The 19,891-nt window shown below is 33.3% G+C and overlaps 2 protein-coding genes across 5 annotated transcripts in view; both read right to left on the bottom strand.

Annotated features, from left to right (window-relative positions):
- Positions 1–19,891, bottom strand: part of LOC115229718 (transcriptional protein SWT1) — a 35,086-nt gene that overhangs the window by 4,468 nt on the left and 10,727 nt on the right. For all 4 annotated transcript variants that reach the window (XM_036512414.1, XM_036512404.1, XM_036512408.1 and 1 more), the window contains 15 exons: positions 18,733–18,820; positions 16,534–16,613; positions 16,138–16,236; positions 15,220–15,301; positions 13,324–13,412; positions 12,176–12,233; positions 10,712–10,803; positions 9,271–9,365; positions 7,913–7,975; positions 6,626–6,723; positions 6,426–6,510; positions 5,999–6,137; positions 3,934–4,034; positions 2,342–2,458; positions 2,039–2,135 (listed from right to left, as the gene is read on the bottom strand). In XM_036512414.1, coding sequence (XP_036368307.1) covers positions 2,039–2,135; positions 2,342–2,458; positions 3,934–4,034; positions 5,999–6,137; positions 6,426–6,510; positions 6,626–6,723; positions 7,913–7,975; positions 9,271–9,365; positions 10,712–10,803; positions 12,176–12,233; positions 13,324–13,412; positions 15,220–15,301; positions 16,138–16,236; positions 16,534–16,613; positions 18,733–18,820 — 1,383 coding nt within the window. The remainder of the gene's footprint in view (positions 1–2,038; positions 2,136–2,341; positions 2,459–3,933; positions 4,035–5,998; positions 6,138–6,425; positions 6,511–6,625; positions 6,724–7,912; positions 7,976–9,270; positions 9,366–10,711; positions 10,804–12,175; positions 12,234–13,323; positions 13,413–15,219; positions 15,302–16,137; positions 16,237–16,533; positions 16,614–18,732; positions 18,821–19,891) is intronic.
- LOC118767600 overlaps positions 5–19,891 on the bottom strand; it is a 22,043-nt gene continuing 2,156 nt past the window's right edge. Inside the window, exon 2 of the mRNA XM_036512427.1 lies at positions 5–1,715. Within this exon, the coding sequence (XP_036368320.1) occupies positions 834–1,541 (708 nt within the window). The 5' untranslated portion in view covers positions 1,542–1,715 and the 3' untranslated portion in view covers positions 5–833. The remainder of the gene's footprint in view (positions 1,716–19,891) is intronic.

The following is a 19,891-nucleotide window of genomic DNA, read 5'->3' as shown; positions in this document are numbered from 1 at the left end:
GAAAAAAAGATACAAACAAATATTACACTATACACATATTGAGTTCAGGGACAATCCCTTGGGAGCTAATATAAATGAGTCATAAATTAGGCTCTTTCAGAAATTATTTTATACAGTGTAAAAATATAACAAGAAAAACTGTAAGCCTTAGTAAATTTAAATTTCAAAAAATCACAGTAATGGAAATGGAATCATGCAAGAAGTTAAGATGGCAACAAGCCAACACAAAGTATAATACACTTTTCAATAACCTTTCATTCTTCTTACTATGACCTACAGAAGCATTGGCTATTAAAATGTGAATCAAACAGAAATACTAATGTATTTTTTATCATTATTAATTCAATAGCTTCAGTTATTTAAAGCAGAATTATTAATGTTAAAATGATGGGGCTACAAAAACAATGCAAATAACGTCTATTCTGAGTAGATTAACACTATGAGAGTTGGCTGAAAAGTTCATAGGTTGATCAAGATAATCTCTCGGAATATGACCAAATGAGGTTTATTTTTCAACAGTCCCCCTTGCAGTCTACACACTTCTTCCATCAGTGTTGCAGTGTTTGGATCCCATTGTTGAAGAAGCTTTCATCCTGTTGGTCAGAAAAAGTCATGAACATCAGATATGGCATCATCATCACTGTGACACTAGTTCACGGCTAAGTATTTTTTTCTGTTGAGGAACAAATAATAGTCAGATGGGGCCAAATCAGGAGAATAGGGAGAGTGATCAACCAGCTCAAAGCCATGGTCACATACAGCAACCACTGAAACCAAGGACTTGTGTGCTGGAGCATTGTCCTGATGAAACAAGACCCATTTCATCAATTTTCCTAGGTGTTTTGTTTTGACAGCCTTTCATAACTACCTCGGTAAGTTGGCATAATACCCTCCATTGATGGTGTGGCTCTCAGTTTTTTGGGATGCACAAAGGCATCCCAAAAAACTGAGACCATCACCTTCCTTGCAGATGAAATGACCTTGGCCTTCTTCAGAGCAGTTAAGGAGGGGTGTTTCCACAGTATGGATTGTCTCTTTGCCACTGGTTCAAAGCGATGAACCCAATACTCATCATGGCTTATGAAACATCCAAGGAAACCAGTTGGATCTGCCTCAAACCATGTCAGATTTTCCCATGATGTAATCAGCCTGGTGCACTTTTGATCAGATGTCAGATGTGACACCCACTGAGCAGAAACCTTCATTATGCCAAGTTCATTGCACAGAATATTCTCAACTCTCTTATGGGATATACTAATAGCATTGGCTATTTGATTTATAGTTAATTGCCTGTCATCCATCAGCATGTGGTGAACACAATTAATGATTTCCTCAATGGCGGCAGTTGCAGAATGTCCAGACCTTGGGTCATCTTCAAGACTCTCTCTTGCCCTCATAAATTCAGCTGCCCACTTTTGCACTGTTGATAAAGCTAGAGTGTCATCCCCTAAAGTAGCAACCATGTTAGCATGAATGTCTATGGGGGCTAAACCCTTTTTCTGCAGGTACTTGATAACACAGAAATGCCAAATTTTGTCCATTTTCAAGAGAAGTCACTACTAGTTACTTTTCAAGTCTTCTTTGAACAGTCAGATGTGCATTTACCTGGAAAGAAACAATGCAGTTATTTATATGAAGAGTTGAAATTAATGCATGCAAGATTTCACAGTTCTAACATCACTCCTTCAGTCAGCCTTTGAACTTTTCAGCCCACTCTCACAGTAGCAGCAATAAACATATTTGTGCCAATGACTATGCTAAACAGAAATGAAATCTGAGCTTAGATTTATTCTGAGAGAGAAAAAAAAACTGATGAAGAAAGTTTAATAAAACATCTCAAAAGAAAAAGATAAATATAAAAATATATGTTGATTTATTGCTGAGTTTGGTTCATATATGAGTGGCATTACTGAAAATATTTATAAAAAATACCTGTAAATATATTTATAGACTTTTAACTGAAAGATATGATATATAATATGGCTTAAAGGAAACATCTTTTAGAGATATTCATATTAAGAAAGAAAAGAATATTTACATGGCCTCCTAACTCAGAGAGCAACAGGTTTAGCTGATTTGACAAAGAATTGAATGCTTCAGTATCACAGGGTTTTTCAATATTCATCGCAAGGCAACTAGAAATCATAAAATTTAAACTCAGTATTAGTACGTGTATCACTCCATAAGAGTAGAAACAGTAAATGACTTCTAGGTATACAGTTGAGAAAATTAGCACCTGAGAAATATAACAAACAGTTTACATATTCTAATTATGGAAAAATTAAAATATTATAACCATTCTATATTAATTTTCTCATTTAAAATTAGATAAGATAATTACCATGAGAAATTAATGTAAGTTGTCTCCATAGCAGGAATAGAATTTTGAAGAGTTGTTAAGATCTGTTGGCAAGTTTCAGCTGATGGGTCTCTTTGAAGAGCTTGCTCCACCTCTTGGCTAAATTATGAAAAGTACAATGTGTAAGAAGGAGAAAAATATAAGAGTTTTGGTGTGTTATTATCAGACTAGATAGAAATTCATAATTTAAGAGATGTAATTTACTACAAAAAAAGAAAAAAAAAGCTATTTCCAGTTACTAATTTTTTACATTAAAATTTATAAACAAATTTTTTGTTATACATAAATAACCTACTATACTTCCTGAAAATCTATTTCAGACATAGGGTAGACCAAAGACTTGTGAAAGACACATCAAGCTAAGTAAAATTGTAATCATGGCCAGTGCCAGTGACATATGAAAGACACCTGTGCCAGTAACATGTAAAAGACACCCAGTACACTTTGTGGAGTGGATGGTATTAGGAAGGGCATCTAGGCATATAAACCACACCAAAACAGACTGGAACCTGGTGCAACTTTTCAGTTCCAGTCAAACCATCTTACCCATGCTCACATGGAAAATGGATGCTAAATGATGATGATGATTATATATATATATATATATATCACGTGACCAACCAGACCATCAGATGTTGCTACACATTGCTGGTCACAATGCGTTTGCATTGTTTTAGCCTTCAAACGACGCCACCCCACTGGCTAAGCGAGCAGGCCAATATATATATATAGAGGGGGTGGTGAATATATTGTCGTTTAAATTATGCAAAAATGAAAATAACACCGACTTCTCATTTTAACAGATATATTTACCAAAATTACATAAAAATATCTCCTCTACATGCCTACCCACACACACACTCCATGCGCACACATATCTACTATAGATTCCTCCCTTCTTTCCGATCTCAATGTGATCTCTAAACATCTCCCCTCAACACACTTATGAAACATCCCCTTCTTGAATACACCCCACTGTACCTTATGGGTATGTCCTGATACGTCTCCAACATCATCTATTTCACCTCTCTCACTCTGACTGTCTCTCTATCTTTCTCTCTAATTCTATCTCTCCTTTCTTTTCCTAGTGTGGTAGCCAAGTATCTCTTCTTATAGTAAGACACCTGCTTCTATCCCTCTATTGAACTTTAACCTCTCAACCAGCACAAAATTACCTCTCTCAGTACCACTCCCTCTCCCAGCCAAGGGGTCTTTTCTTGCAAGTTACTTGGCAATCCCACTAGTGCTGAGGCTACATAAAAAGCACCAGTGCTGGTGTCTCATAAAAAGCACCCAGTACACTCTGTAAAGTGGGTGGCATTAGGAAGGGCATCCAGCTATAGAAAACATGCCAAAGGAGACAATGGAGCCTAGCACACTTCTCTGACTTGTCAGCTCCTGTCAAACCATCCAAGCCACGCCAGTGTGGTAAATATGATTAGTAAATATAGATTAGTAAACAACTAATCTATATCACTGGAAAATGTTAAAATGTACACTAATCATTTAAGATAGCATAGACATTTAGTTATGTAACATATTATTACTAATAGACACAAAGTGATGTAACTTACCAGTAGTGATTGAGAAGTTCCCATACTTTCTGAAATTTGTTGAGTGCTAATGTTTCATTAAACATAACAGAACCAGATTTACTTACAGAGCCATGATCCACCTAATGAATAACAAATTATAGAATCATTACTAAACGTTAATATTTATCTAGTATCATAAATTAACAAGATAACATAATTTACATTTACTGCTACACAGGACATTAAAATGTCATGTTTTACTTCACAGGGATAATTTTGTCATTATGAAAAATAAAAGGAAAATAGATGATGTATATCTAACACAGTAGTGTAAATCTTTTGTGGTGTCAGATAATATAAGTTAGTGTTAAAAGTGGCAATGTTGTGAAGAGATATTCCACCAAGCATGCTGAGAACATGACATAAAAGGGATGCTTGATCATCCATGCCTGTAGAATATTGCTTATACAGTAACAACACTATTTCTAATACAAACCGCTATGTCCAGTCCTCTCCCTACCCCACTACAGAATGCTGGTCCTCTGGAACTCATTCTTACTAATGTCTTTTATGCAGAGGTTGCATTGCAAGAGTTTTAGTAGAATATTAACTGCATCAATTTCACTGTCAAGCAAGGCTATAGATTTTGCCTTTCCTTTAGCCAGTGGACTCCTCAACAGGGTCCACATGAGGTTTTATCAGCAAAGTTTATGTGCAATTCATTGGTTATACTTCTATAATAAACTAAATATTTTAACATTTTTTAATACAATTCCTAATATTTAACATCAAATGACCATGGGGGCCCAGTAGAGTTAAATAAGAATCAAAGGGGTCCATAAGCAAAAATTGGTTGAGAACCACTGTTTTAGACTCAGCAATAAAAAAAATGGAATAAAACCAAGATGTGCCAGTGTGTCTTTAAGGGAAAAGATCAACTGTATTTGTTATTGAGCAATTAATTCCACCACACTCTTTTTTGTGCTAGGTGGATCATGTACTCTCTATATTACTAATTGCCTTGCCTCTCTTGTTTGCTGAGGTAGACTCTCCTTAGAAAGAACATTAACATCTAATATTAGCTACAACAATACAGGAATCTCCTCCGTTAGAGAAGTAATGCATTCCAGAAAAATTAACCATAATGTTAAAACTAATTCTCTCATTGATTTCCATATTATAAAGTGATAATGTGTTCCAGCAGATATTTATAAAAAACAATGACAAAAAGAAAAAGAAAAACAAGCCACACAACCACATTCATGCATGAAAATAACAATTTCTAAACATACACAGTACCATGTGAATGCATAAAAACATTTGAAAAGAAATATGTTAAGGAATAAATAGGAATTGTAATATCATAACAGAGTACATTCTTACAATAAAAGATATTGACTACTATGTGAAGGATGGTGGTGGAATGAAAGTTACTGGGAAGATGGGGGACACTATATTCTAACTTATAGTTGATCATCAACATCTGCTTGAAGAGTGAAGAACATATCCAAAATTGTTTGATGTTTAAGATGCATCATCCCATTGCACTTTGTACAGTTCAGTGTAGAAAATGAGCTCATTCACTTATATTACATTCATAAGAAATGTAATTTACTATGATATTACATATCAGCAAAAATTTGCAGGCCTACCTCTGTAAGTGTCAACACTTTAATGATATTCTTTGCAGTCAATCTGAGTTGAGTCGATGGAATTTCTGCATTCTCATCTTAGCCTATCTTGATCTAACAACATCAGACCTCATTATATAAACTTTCTCTAGGCAACACTAGCAACTCAACCACATCATCCTCTATGACTCCCTACAATCCTACTTAATTTGTAAGTGCCACAATATCTTTCTAAATTTGATGTAGGCTTTCTGCTTGTGAAAAATTTACAAAGTCACTGATACAGTCTGCACAATTCGAAGTTGAGTGTTTCCCATGACTCAGCTATGTTATCCACAGCATCCATTGTGTTCAACTTCTTCCAGAAGTCTCTAAGTGTAGGTTTATCCTTTTTGTCAATTGCTTTCATAAGCTGTTAGAAAGTACAAATACAGCTAATAACCAGTTAGTAGAAATAATATGACATAACATACCTTAGCTTCAGCGTATTTTACCAAAAGTTCATCAATACTTTTGATTGTATTTACATCCACTGCTTTAGAGATAATCTCTGTACAAATTGTTTCCATCAGATTTAAGACTTTTAAGTACTGATTAATATCCTCCTGGTAGCTTTAAGCAAATGAAAAGGACAAATGAATAGTTTAAAAAAAAAAGAAAATTTAAAAAAACATTCCTAACTATCATATGAATAACTTGAAATAAAAACAATGCATCCCTGTCTTGCTTTTTTTCTTACTTCTTTTTATTTCCAAGTTAAAATATTGTAACTCAATGGGTATCATGGATAAATAAGTTTGAGCTGCTCGTATTTTTAGCATCTCTCATAAAATATGGCATATTGCACCAAAATAATCATTTAAAAATAGAAAAAGAAATAAGGAAATAAAATTAACTTACTCAGAAGACTTAGCAGCTAATGGTTTCAACACAAAATGACTATTGTGTATCAGGGAAAGCACTTGCTCCATCTCTTTAATAGGATCTACAACAGAAGTTAGCCGTAATAATAATATAACAGATATAAAGCTTAGAGAGTTTTGGAAGTGAACTGTGTATAAAATATATTATTATTAATCTACAGATCAATTCAAACCTACCTTTATCTGAAACGAAATATTCATAGAGAGATATAAATGTTGATTCAATGTCTTTTGAATTTCCATCATAAATCATTCCAAATACAGCAATCCAATGCCTAAAGAAATCAGAGCAAAATATTAGTTATTCTTGGTACTTTTTTTTTTAATAAGTCAGGCTATATAAATATATATTTTCATTTCTAACAAGTTAACAATCCATGAACTCCTAAATAAAAGGAATAAAAACAGTGTTCTTTTGAAATTCTCTCCCCACATTAATTTTTCTTCCAATAACTAACCAACAACATTTAAAACAAGAATTTTGGCTGTTTATACTAACCTCACACAAGAAATACTTCAAACAACAATCTAAAGTTATCTACCCTGCACTTCTCTTCTTTAGCTGATTTAAAACTAAAAGAAACTATCATACTTGAATTATATATAATAAATATTTATCTAAAATACCAAGAAAAGAAAGTAACTCAACAATTATCACGGAACAAAGGTTCAGTGAGTCAAATCCTCATTTGTTGTAACCATAAGTACAGTATATTATTCCAGAACAAGATTATACAACTATCAACTAAGTTGCTCACACCAAAACTTCAAACTGTGAGGTCATCAAGTTGTGAAAAACAAATGTAAAAACCCCTTTTTAAAAAATAAATAGATATATCATATTATAAACAAACTTGACACGGTGTGTAACTCAGAGCAGGGAATCTCTCCAGGTCAAGCTACTACTTCTCCACATTCAGGGATCATAGCTCCAATACTACTGACATGTAATTAGAATGTCACAAGAAAGACTTGTAAGACAGATTCCTCAAGCTGAGCCAACTGGCAGGAGACCTGGAGGTAGACCAAGAATGAGATGGTTGGATAATATCCATAGTCTCAGTTGGTCACACATGGGCGTCCAGCTGAAAAATCTTGTGGTGGTTACTTCCGTGTGGACCTATGGAGATGTTACCTGAAGACCCTACTCCAATGACCCTCCTAGGAATAGTAGGCAGTATGTACTACATCAACTTGTACTCTATTTATATCATACCAGAAACAAGAAAACAGATGCCAAAATGGTAATGATGTATAGTGATAGTTTCCTAATTTATTTTTGTTTTATTCCATCAATCAGGTTTACTCAAAATCATACAATTTTAACTTTATTGGATCTTAAAAAAAAACTTTATGCCCATAGTTTAAGTAAAATCAATATCTGACCAAACAAAAACTAAAAATGATTAACAATTTTTAGAGGAATAAACCACATAAAAAATAGATAATTAGATAAATACTTACTTTTTAATACAAAATAAAATGTCTATTAGATCCCACGGTGGCTTTCGGATAACTATATCCAACCTATAGAAATAAAACATTAAATGATTACTATTATAACAACTAGTACACTACTCATTGTTTTACATAAAGAAAAATTAATGATAATGCTGTTTCAATGAAATAAGAACAGCAACAACAGCAGCTGTGGCAGAGATGTTGTTGACATCATTCTTATTGTTATTTAATACCCAGTTTCCATGATGATATGGGTTGGACAGTTTGATAGAATCTGATGAGTTGGAGCATTGCATTATGCTCCCTTTAAAAATGGAAAAATATAAGTTACAGAAAATGGAAATAAATATTAATATCATCTTTTGGCTTTGTACATATACACACAGGGGTGTAGCTAGGGTGGGGCAAGCAGAGCACATGCCCTGGGCGTCGCTTTGAGTGAGGTGCAACTTTGGCCAAGATCATTTTCTAATTAAGCTTTAAAAAAACTTTTTAAACCTTTTCAGGTATGGTTTATTTTGCTTATCGCCATCCATGCCATTAGACAGAATAGGTGTTCTTATTTGACCTCACAAAATGCATGTGCTGCTTTTTGGTTGTGGGGTGGTGCAATTTTGATGCTTGCCCAGGGCGCCATTTACCCTAGCTATGCCCCCCTGTATATGTGTGTGTGTAAATATATATATATATATATATATATATATATATATACATATATATATGTTTACAACATAAGATACATGTTTCTGAGCATGGGTACAGTACAGAAGAAATGGGCCTGTAATCTCTTTTATATATATAATTAAATCATAATAATGGGTCAGTGTAGCTCTTGGACTCCAATGCTGCAACACCCATAGCACTTACCTTAAGGTAATATTAGTGGCAAACAAAGTGTGCAGCCCTTCGTTTTTATTAATGAACAACCCTCTAGTAATACACATAGTTTTAACCAATATTCACAGCTATTATAAAGGAGATAATCATGTTTTCATTATATAAAACAGAATAAGAAATTTAAATTTGAAATTAAGAAAAAGAAATTAAATATAAATTCTCTGCATCTTTTTCCTTATAATTTCTTAATTTCAAATTTAAAATACTAATCCAACTTCAAATTATGAAGAAATAATTATCTCCCTTGAATAGCACTGACCACTAGAAAATATCTCTTGATTTTATGAAAATCCATTTTCAAGTGATGACAATGGTCAAGACACATGTGTTTTGATAGACGTCCGTTCGACTACATAAATGATGGATAACCACTACGAAATAACAGCTTGAAACAAATGTCTACACCTCAAAGAATGCATCTCAAGTAACAAATTTTAGCAAACCTTAGAACCTAAAAGACTCACCAGATATCATCAAACGCCAGTTTCATTTCAGTTTCTAATATTTTGGCAAGTAGTTTTTCTAAGATGTCTTTGAGTTTAATAAAAATCTGAGTGGCCTGAAATGAAAGTGACAAGCTTAGATATTAAGAATTATAGTGTTATTGTTAACAATATTGGTTTGTAACTTCCACATAGAAAGAATTAACCCTTAGTGTTTAAACCAGCCATATCCGGTCTGAATATTCTACACATCTTATATTCAAACAGGTCAGATCCAGACTCTCACACATACCATACAATGTCATTTTAAAGATAATTACATCAGCAAAATCTTAAAGCTATGAGATAATGCATGATTAATGAAAAACAATGTGAATGTACAAGCATTATGTGACAGAGTAATCTAAATGCTAATGGGTTAATCAGTAAAATTAAATTTGGTTCAAAGTGTTCAGTCATTTTACTTTAAACAGAAAAACTTTATTTCAAATCATCATTGCTACAGGCAACACAACTACCACTACCATCATCATCAACCATCTATCTTTAACAACAACCCCACCACCCACCCACACACATACACAATTACTATCACTGCAACAATCTCCATCATTATCGTAATAAATATTATCATTGCTAGTATGATCAGATATGTTAGTACCATAGATGCTGCACAAAATGCAAGCATTTGATGCATCAGCTTGTGGAAGATCAATAATTAGTGCTTCAGAGAAAATAAGATATAGGAGTGAATGATTTTTAATAACACTTACTTTCAGCAAAATACATTTTCTAAAAGATATATAAATCCCAAGGAACATTAAAAACTTATACTATAGATAAGAGTAAGTTAGAAAGCATTTCATTCTACTATTCACAAATAGTTATTATTTAGAAAATAAGTATATTGAAGAAGTAGCTAAGCATAAAAACATTGGTTGAAATATACAAGAGTGAAAACTATTTTATGTCTATAATTAACCCTTTTGTTACCATATTTCTGTTGAGATGCTCTGTGTTTCTTTCAAACAATTTTAAATGTAACAAAGAATTTAGTAAAATAACTTAGTCATCATTAAGCTAGTGTTAGGAATATAAACTGTGACTAAGGTTTGGTGGAGGATTTTACTTCAGAATTTTTGAAAACAGAGGCAGATTCAGATAGGTTGGTATCAAAAGGGTTAATAGAAAATGATTATCTAAAAGTGTCATCAGTCAACTATAACATAATAAAAGACCCCCTTAGGAAAAAAAAAACTTAGGTCAGACATAAGTAAGAACATTAAATAGATGACAGAGCAAGGCAATACATGGGAAGATGCATGACCATCACAGACTTATCCAATTTACAGTATTGTGGAAAAATAAGAACAAACAGATGATGCTGATAATGGATGAAGTAATGTTATCAATAAAAATAATAAGGAACATAAGAGAATGAATAAAAATATTTTTCACTCACAATTATATCTTCTCGATTTTCATTTTCAGTAGTAGCATCAGAACATTTCTCAGAATGTGATCCATGATTAACTGATAGATTCTCAGAATTATCTAAATAACAGAGGGAAAGATAAATTTAAAACATTGTTTACCTTAGAATTGGAGGAAGAAAACAATCCACAAAAGTCCTTTAATTAAGAATTGAACTGTGATAAAGACTAAGTGGATAAGACATCAACTATGCTGCTAGAAAATCCATAGTTGATATGCTGTAGAAGATTTTGTTTTGTGTGTAACAGGGAAAAATGCTGAATGTTCCTACTCTATTTTATACTATTTTAATTGCATCAACATTCAGTCTCTAGACCAATTTGAAGCTTGTTCACAATATGTTGGTAAATCCAAGAGCTATTAGACTAAAAATAAGACCTATCACCTTCATTGATTGCCAAACCAAATCATACCAGTTCCTGATTGAAAACATTGAAAACAGCAACACAAACTAAACAATCTGCCATCAGTGTATTACTGTTACATAGTTTCATTGACCCCAGTGGAATGCAGTGATTAAAATCTCTAATGTGTAACATCAACCATAGCTGCCAATTCAATTACCACTTTACAGCCAAATTCTGTGCTGGATTGCAAACTACATTCATTGAATTATTTAAAAATCAAAATAACCTAAAATAAAAAAAAAATTTTTTAAGTTTGCTAAAACAAGCACAGGAGTGGCTGTGTGGTAAGTAGCTTGCTTACCAACCACATGGTTCCAGGTTCAGTCCCACTGCGTGGCACCTTGGCAAGTGTCTTCTACTATAGCCTCAGGCCAACCAGAGCCTTGTGAGTGGATTTGGTAGACGGAAACTGAAAGAAGCCTGTCATATATATGTATATATATATATGCGTGTGAGTGTGTTGTGTGTCTGTGTTTGTTCCCCTAGCATTGCTTGACAACCGATGCTGGTGTGTTTATGTCCCTGTTACTTAGCGGTTCGGCAAGAGACCGATAGAATAAGTACTGGGCTTACAAAAAGAATAAGTCCCGGGGTCGAGTTGCTCGATTAAAGGCGGTGCTCCAGCATGGCCGCAGTCAAATGACTGAAACAAGTAAAAGAGTAAGAGTATGTCTGACTTCCATCATATGTTTCACATAGTCAACCATTGTATGGCAGTATACAATGGCATCTCATACCATACTGAAGCATGATATTTATGGAAATATGGAGTGCCTGAGTTACAAGTTATTCCTAAAGAATTTGAGTAACTTTTAGTCTGTAATGCATCTGCTCAGAGTTTTTTCTGACTATTCTATTTTCCCTCCTCTGCAATTATTTGCAATAGCAACAGCAGCATGGCCAAACTAGGACTAAACAAAAGTAACAACAGTAACCAAAACAATATAACACTAGCAATTTCAACAACAAAATAAAAGAAATAGCAACAACATAAAAATAAATCTATATAAAATGTGGCTACTCACTGAAGTCAAAGGTAATTTCTGATTTTCCAAGCAGCTCTTTAAGACCATACTCTATTGACTATCAACAGAGAAAAGATCATATTATCAATTCCAAAGAATGCAGAACAATAATAAAAAACAATAATTTTCAATATGTAATATTAATTACAGAACTGCACTAGTTGAAAGGAGTAGATACTACTACATGAACTAATATCTGATATTTTCAAAGTTTAGTATTTATAAGGAATATACTCTTTCAATCTTTATTCACCACATGTCAGATGAAAGTATTAAATCAAGTCATAAATTAAGTTTACCATCCAAGTTATTAAAATTCTCTGTGGAATTTTACATGAAACATCGGTATTCTTGTCTCCCTATGGCATACATACTTATACAAATTTGCAAACTTTACTAAATGATTTTTGCCAGAGCAGACTATCAATAAGTTCCTAAAATCAATTTTTAATCACCCACAATTACAACTAACACCCAAGATTAAGTAAAATGCTTTAAAACTTCAAACTGCATTAACAGCTTATGCCTAGTCACAAGCCTTTAACCCTTTTGTTACTAACCCGGCCAAAACCGGCTCTGACTCTGTGGTAAAATATCTTGTTTTCATAAGTTTTGAATTAAAATATTCTACCAAACCTTAGTCACAATTTATGTTCCAAACACTAGCTGAATGATAACTAAGCTATTTTACAAAATTCTTTGTTATATTTAAAATGATTGAAAGAAACACAGAGCATCTCAAAATAAATACAGTAACGAAAGGGTTAATAATAGATAAATTCTTATTATTAAAGTAAATTTAAAAGATTCCCAATTTTGAAATATCTTAAAAGTGAAAATGTTTTTTTTTCAAAAACACCAACAGTACATAAAGCCTAGGTTTAATAATTTCATAGCATTGAACTAAAAGATAAATAGCTAAACTGCAATTCTTTAGTTAGATAAACTGAAGTAAATAAAATTAATTTTCTTTCCTACAGATATCAAAATAGCTGCCTTGATTAAGTTTAAGTCAGTAAAACTGTACTTCATGAATTCAACCATTATTTACCATTGAGAAATAAAAAATTGCTTAATATTAAAGTTGTTATAGTGAAAAATATTAAAAAGCTTAATCTATAAGAATTATAACAAGTCAATGTACGTACCTGTTGTGTATAAGCTGTTACATTGTTGATCATGGATTTATTGCAAAGGTTTTTATCATTGCTGAACAACACAACTGAACAGTGTGGGTCTATGAAGAAAAAGAAAACATTTCAGATGAACAGTTAATATAAATCTCACTGAATCAATGGTTGAAATTGCCATGTATTTTCAGAGGTTATGCTAATTTTACTAATATGTGTGGTTAAATTAATCAGCAGAAATTTAGAACTGAAGCAATGGTAGTACCAATGAAACTGCTTCAAATTCCCAAGTATTAATAGTTTCTTTGAGATTTCACTCACTACCTCATTTCCCATCTCTAAAGATGTGTCTCCTAGGCTTTGAAATGAAAATTGTCTTCATTATAAATTACAATAAATAATGGATTTGCAAAATTTGGTAGCACATCAGACAAAATGCTTTGGAGTGTTTAGTCATGCCCCTTTAGATTCTGAGTTGAAACCCCACTAATGTGTAGTCTGCCATTTAATCTTAGGTTGATAAAATATAATGCCAGTCAGCACTCTACACCATATGAGATGTCATCGGGTGTACCACAGGGATCTGTCCTTGGTCCCCTCTTGTTTGTGGCATACATTAACGACATAGATGCCAATTTAAAGAATGCCACAGTATTGAAATATGCAGACGACATCAAGCTGTACCTTGAAATCAAGAGGACAGATCCTGATGTCTACAACTCTTTCCTGCAATCAGACCTAGACACAATGCAGCAATGGATCACAGACTGGCAACTGAAACTGGCTGTGGACAAGTGTACCACCATGCATTTTGGGAGAAAAAATCCTGCGTTCACATACTCCCTCCACAACACTGATATCAAGAAATCCTCTTGCGAGCGTGACCTAGGCATCACTGTCAGCAGTGATTTGCGTTGGTCAAAGCATATCTCTAAGATTGTCAGGAAGGCCGAGGGTGTCTTGGCATCAATCAGCAGGTCTTTTGTTAGCCGCTCTCCAGCCATCTATTTAAAACTGTATACAGCTATGGTACGACCACACTTGGAATTCGCATCATCAGTTTGGAACCCCTATCTTGCACAGAACATTGACCTCCTGGAATCTGTCCAGAGACGTGCAACCAAACGCATACCCTCCATCAGACACCTACCATATTCTGAGCGCCTTGTTTCCCTGGGCATGGATTCACTGAAGCTCCGGCGTTTGGCGACGGACTTGGTAAACACCCACAAAGTTATCAACCACCTCACCAACAACAACACTGAACACCTTTTTGATCTCCATGTGTCTAACACACGTGGACATGCCTACAAAGTCAGAAAACAATACAGCTCCCATGACTTTCGGAAACATTTTTTCACGCTCAGAGTTGCTGAAGCATGGAATAAACTGCCTGCGTCAGTTGTTGACTGCCATGACACTGCATCTTTTAAGGCCCTCATGCTTTCCGAAATCCACCGAAACTACACCTGATTATATATACACTTTAGATGAGTTGTAGTGCACCTGAGCACTGTACACAATTATTATTATTATTATTATTATTATATACTGAAGATTGTAATAATCAACTGTTCCCTCCTCCAAAACTTGTAGCTTTATGCATATGTAAGAAATTATTATTTGGATTGGCAACGCTGTTAGAATTCAAACAGCATAGCCTGCATTATTTATATTGTGTTCAAATCTCACTGAGATCAACATTGCCTTTCATCCCTTTGGGGCTGATAGTATTGGGCTTGTTTATAATCAACTGTTCCCCTCCCAAAAAATTTCTAGTCTTGTATCTCATTTAGAAATTATTATTATTATTAGGCATGCATCCATGCATGTATGTATGCATAAATAAATATACACATTTAGCTCCATTATAATAAGGAAGCAAGCAATCATAAATATATTTTTAAATCTTACATTTTTTCTGGAATTGCATACAACACTGAAGTATTTTGTCATCGTTGTTTTCAACAATAAATATAGGATCCTGTTCCATGGCCTGTAACAAAATTATACTAAATGACCAGTTGAATAAAAATGAAATTTTAAAATTTCCAGAATTAAATATTTTCCTTCCTCCAAAATGGCATTTTTTAAAGTATTTTAAATACATTATTCAAATTTAATGAGTAGGATGTTTTGTTTTGTTTTTAACTGTAAAAGGAATGAGAAATTACTTCTATCAAAGACAGATTCTAATTATTTGACATGAAAAACCTGCATTTATCAACCCGTAATACTAGGACTAGCCAATCCACTATAAAATTCATGACCATACATTCAATTAAGATAAGATGATCATAATGAGAAAGTTAATAGAGTTATAGGGTCTGACAAAATTCAAATCTCAAATTTAAAGCTAGTTCACCCTAGAGGGTGTAATTAATAAATCTTTTAATACATGAAAACTTTGAATGAAAATCATATAATAGTTGACTTTGAATTTTAATCAACTTAGTTAACAAAATATTCTAAATATTCTGTAGTTCTGATTTTGCAAGAAATCAAGTATTTGATGTGTTGGTTACTTCTATATCCAATAACAACTTATTCATAGCAGAATCCAATAACAACTTATTCATAATAAAAATAGAAATTACTAATTAAATGTATCAATCAGAATTAATAACAGAGTAGAAACAAAAAACGGAAATCAAGAAAGCACTTGTTTTAGAATGTTATCAGAATTCTAAACAGAAAATACAGATTAGTGTTACTTCAAAAGAATTGATAATACAATTTTATTTGTTCTTTCAAGAATACTGCTGAGAAGAATAAAAAGGATTTTAAATATGTAAAGTCCTTAATCTGGTTAAATTTTACTTAGTAACATACCTCTCTTGAAGACTGTCCAATAATTCGAGGATGCTTTTTGTTGAAGCAACTGAAAAGAAATGATATGGCTCTCTGAGCATGTTTCGCAGTGGATGAGTTCTGCAAATTAAACAAAGACAAATAAAGAAACCACAACCACTTTAAAACAATGATTTAATTACACAACAACAATAACACTGATAATAAATATTTATATAGATATCATTTTTAATAGATATGTACAAGAAAATTAAGTTGGAATATAAGTTCTCTCCAAAATGAGGAACAACCATTCAGAGACAGAAATTAGAATTTACAAATGTTCTGTAGCTCAAATGTCCATATACTCAGCAGTAAGAAAGTTTTCTTCTATACACACTCAATAATTTAATTGAATATCCAACTAAGGAAACTCACCATTCGAGTTTTGGATTTAAGAGCATCTAATTCTTGCATGACAACCCAAGGTACCACAATAAATGGTGATCTTTCAATATCTGAGAAAAATCAGCAAAAGAGAATTAGCTAAATATTTTTTTTAATATGCTCCAAAAAACTTTATAATTACAAACTATATAGAAACACAGTGTTGGAGAGATTATTTTCTATATGCATAAAACCTGAACTTTAACATGTAGAATAGATTATATAATATGTCCCCAAAAATAGTATGAAGCATGATTGATTTGGTATCTAGAATTTAAGGATTGCTTCCTAAATGTTAGTTTGGTAGATTTTTTAGTACAGCATACAGCTGGATGATGATACATAATAAAGACAATGACCCACAGATGGAAGGGGTTGGCGATCAGTGTTAAACTAATAGGACTAAATTAAGTAACTAATAAGCAGCTTAGTAACTTAAACATCATTCATAGTGTCCTTACAGTGTATAAAAAAATAACTGCCCAGTAATTAAAGATAAACAAGTAAAATCTTGACAAAGGCCTACAACCCTGTAACCCAACACCATATCCACAAATTATTATTATTGCAATAATAATACTGTTAAACTGCCTTTGTTGTTTCCTGTATTTGAAGAAAATCTGGAAGCTGTTTTCCATGGTACTCAAAGTGCTAAATACTTCTGATCTTTGCTACATTTATCAAGATGATTTATATGTTGCCAAGACTTGTACTGGTGCATTGCTCACACATCTGTGTTGGCACTGCTGTTGCTGTAACAAATATTCCACAGTCTAGTAAAAGTTCAGTTATCAATACATTGGTTCACAGATGCACTGTTTTTGTATTCTCTGCCTCTTTTACCTACAGTAATGACAAGCTTGCTGAACTAGCTTACTGCATGGCCTATTTGACATAATAAGCATTTCTCATCTTGTCATCCCTCTAGTATCTCACCTCCAGATTCCATACTAAATATTTGGTCAAATTATTTTTTCCTAGAGCTCTCCTTGTTACCATTTTTTTTTTCAGATATCAACATAGATGTTCAAACTGCACATCAATTCTGTCAAACTTTCCAGTGTGTGAGAAGACCTGCATAGGTCATGGACACTACCTTTCCTCCTTTGACTAATTTAGCTTAAAAAGTACTCAACCAATTATACAGTTGTTATGAATCCTACATCCCAACTGGTGACAATGATCATAATGATGATGACAATACACAAGAGGTTTAGGCACTGAATGTAAATCATGCAACACAAACGTAGCAACCTAACAATCTGAATCTTACAATTTCTGATGAGATTTTATGGAAACCTCACATATACAAAATTGCCAAATTTGCATCCCTAATGACTAAGCTTCCTTTTCACACTCAGAAAATACCTTAGCCCTGATTGCTTGACGACCCTCCATAAACTCAAGAAAGACCATTAGTGTACTATTTAGATATATTGAAGTATTATGGGATGACACTGTTCCAAGCAAACAAATATCCTTCACTGTTTTGTAATGGACGTCCATCTGACTGGCACCCTTACTTCTCTCTGCCTCATATTCTGCTGTGACAATGACATATGCTCCTTTGAACTACTTTACTATATACCCTCCCTCTTTCTAGTCACCTTTCTTATCATTCCTACTATGTCTCACCTTCCAGATCCTAAAGTTAATAAACACTGAACCTAATCTTTCATCTCTAGTACAGCAGCCCTCAATTGTGTTAGGGTAGATGGACTTTGTCCCTCTTTTTCTGCATCAACCCTTTAGCATTTAATCCAGCCATATCTGGCCCAAATATTCTACCTGTTTTAAGTTAAAACTGACCAGATCCAACCTCTCATACCTATCCTACAATGTCATTCTAAAAATATACAAACACACCATTGAAATCTTGAAGCTACAAGATAACGTGTGATTAATTTTTAAAATGTGAATAAATACATTTGACAAAGAAACCTGAATGTTAAAGAGTTAAAAAAAAACACAATTTCAGTAGCAAAGTGCTATTAAAAGTATTGTAATATTTTCAAAGTTTTAATTCTGTTTTAAGTGCAAGATGTTCAACAAATGCAAGAGATTCAACAAGTGTAACAAATTTTTGCTTCATTTTATTCATCAATATCTCTGAACATTACTTCAAAGTACATAAATATAATATAAAAATTATTATATTGCATTATATTAAGGAAAAGAAAATGACTTTACCTGAATAAAAACCATCTCGGATTTTTTCTATCACAGCTAAACCAGACTTTAAGAGTAAAATATTGGTATCAAGTATTATGTAAGCCATCTAAATAAAAGAAAATAATTGAAGCAAATCAACTTCTAGCTCACTAAGAACAAATACATACTTACGAAAAACTATTAAGATTGTAACAAACGTGTTTGTTACAATAAAGATTATAACAAACACATCATCTTTTTTTTCTTCTTAACCTTCTCATTTTTTTTTAAAAGGGTTAATAAAAATAATTTTCTGACACTACTTTTTAATATAGGCACAAGGTCTGAAATCTTGTGAAGATAGGTAAGCCAATTAAATAAATTCCAGTGCAACATTTTATTGATCCCAGAAGGATGAAAGGTAAATCTGACCTCAGTGGAAAGGTTAATAAATAATATATGATTGTCTCAGTGGGTAGTAACTCTGAATAAACACTGACTTGGACTGTGATGAACAATCCAACCCATGCCACCATAGAAATCAAATATTAAATGTAACTGTTGGGTATGATTCCCTCATGGACAACCTGATGAACTATATGGGTGACTAGGCCATATCCAACTCCATACCCTGACTGGCAGAGTAGGATATGGCCTCATCACCTGTATAGTTAATCAGGTTGTCCATGAGGGAGTCCTACCCAAAGATTGGTGTAGCAGCATTATAGTCAACTGCTACAAAGGCAAAGGTGACGATGCCTTAGACAAAAATAATTACAGAAACATCAAATTGCTGGACCAGGTGATGAAAGTCACAGAAAGGATCATAGCATAGCTTTGTTAAGCTATACACAAACAAACTAGTGGAGCTGTGAGTACATTTATCAAAGGTTTATTACTTTATGTACATCAGGGCTTAAGTCACTAGTTATTTCTGTTTAGTTCATTCAGATTCTTATTTCTTTACTGCTCACAAGGGGCTACACACAGAAGGGACAAACAAGGACAAATGGATTGAGTCGATTATATTGACCCCAGTGCATAACTGGGACTTATTTAATCAACCCCGAAAGGATGAAAGGCAAAGTCAACCACGGCAGAATTTGAACTCAGAACGTAGTGGCAGACTAAATACCACAAAGCATTTTGCCTGGCGTGCTAACGATTCTGCCAGCTCGCCACCTTGATGAACTCGCCT

The sequence above is a fragment of the Octopus sinensis genome, linkage group LG2, assembly GCF_006345805.1.
Source record: "Octopus sinensis linkage group LG2, ASM634580v1, whole genome shotgun sequence".
In the NCBI taxonomy this organism is placed as follows: Eukaryota; Metazoa; Mollusca; class Cephalopoda; order Octopoda; family Octopodidae; genus Octopus; species Octopus sinensis.
The sequence above is the reverse complement of the archived record's forward strand: the minus strand, read 5'-3'. Positions and strand labels throughout refer to the sequence as shown.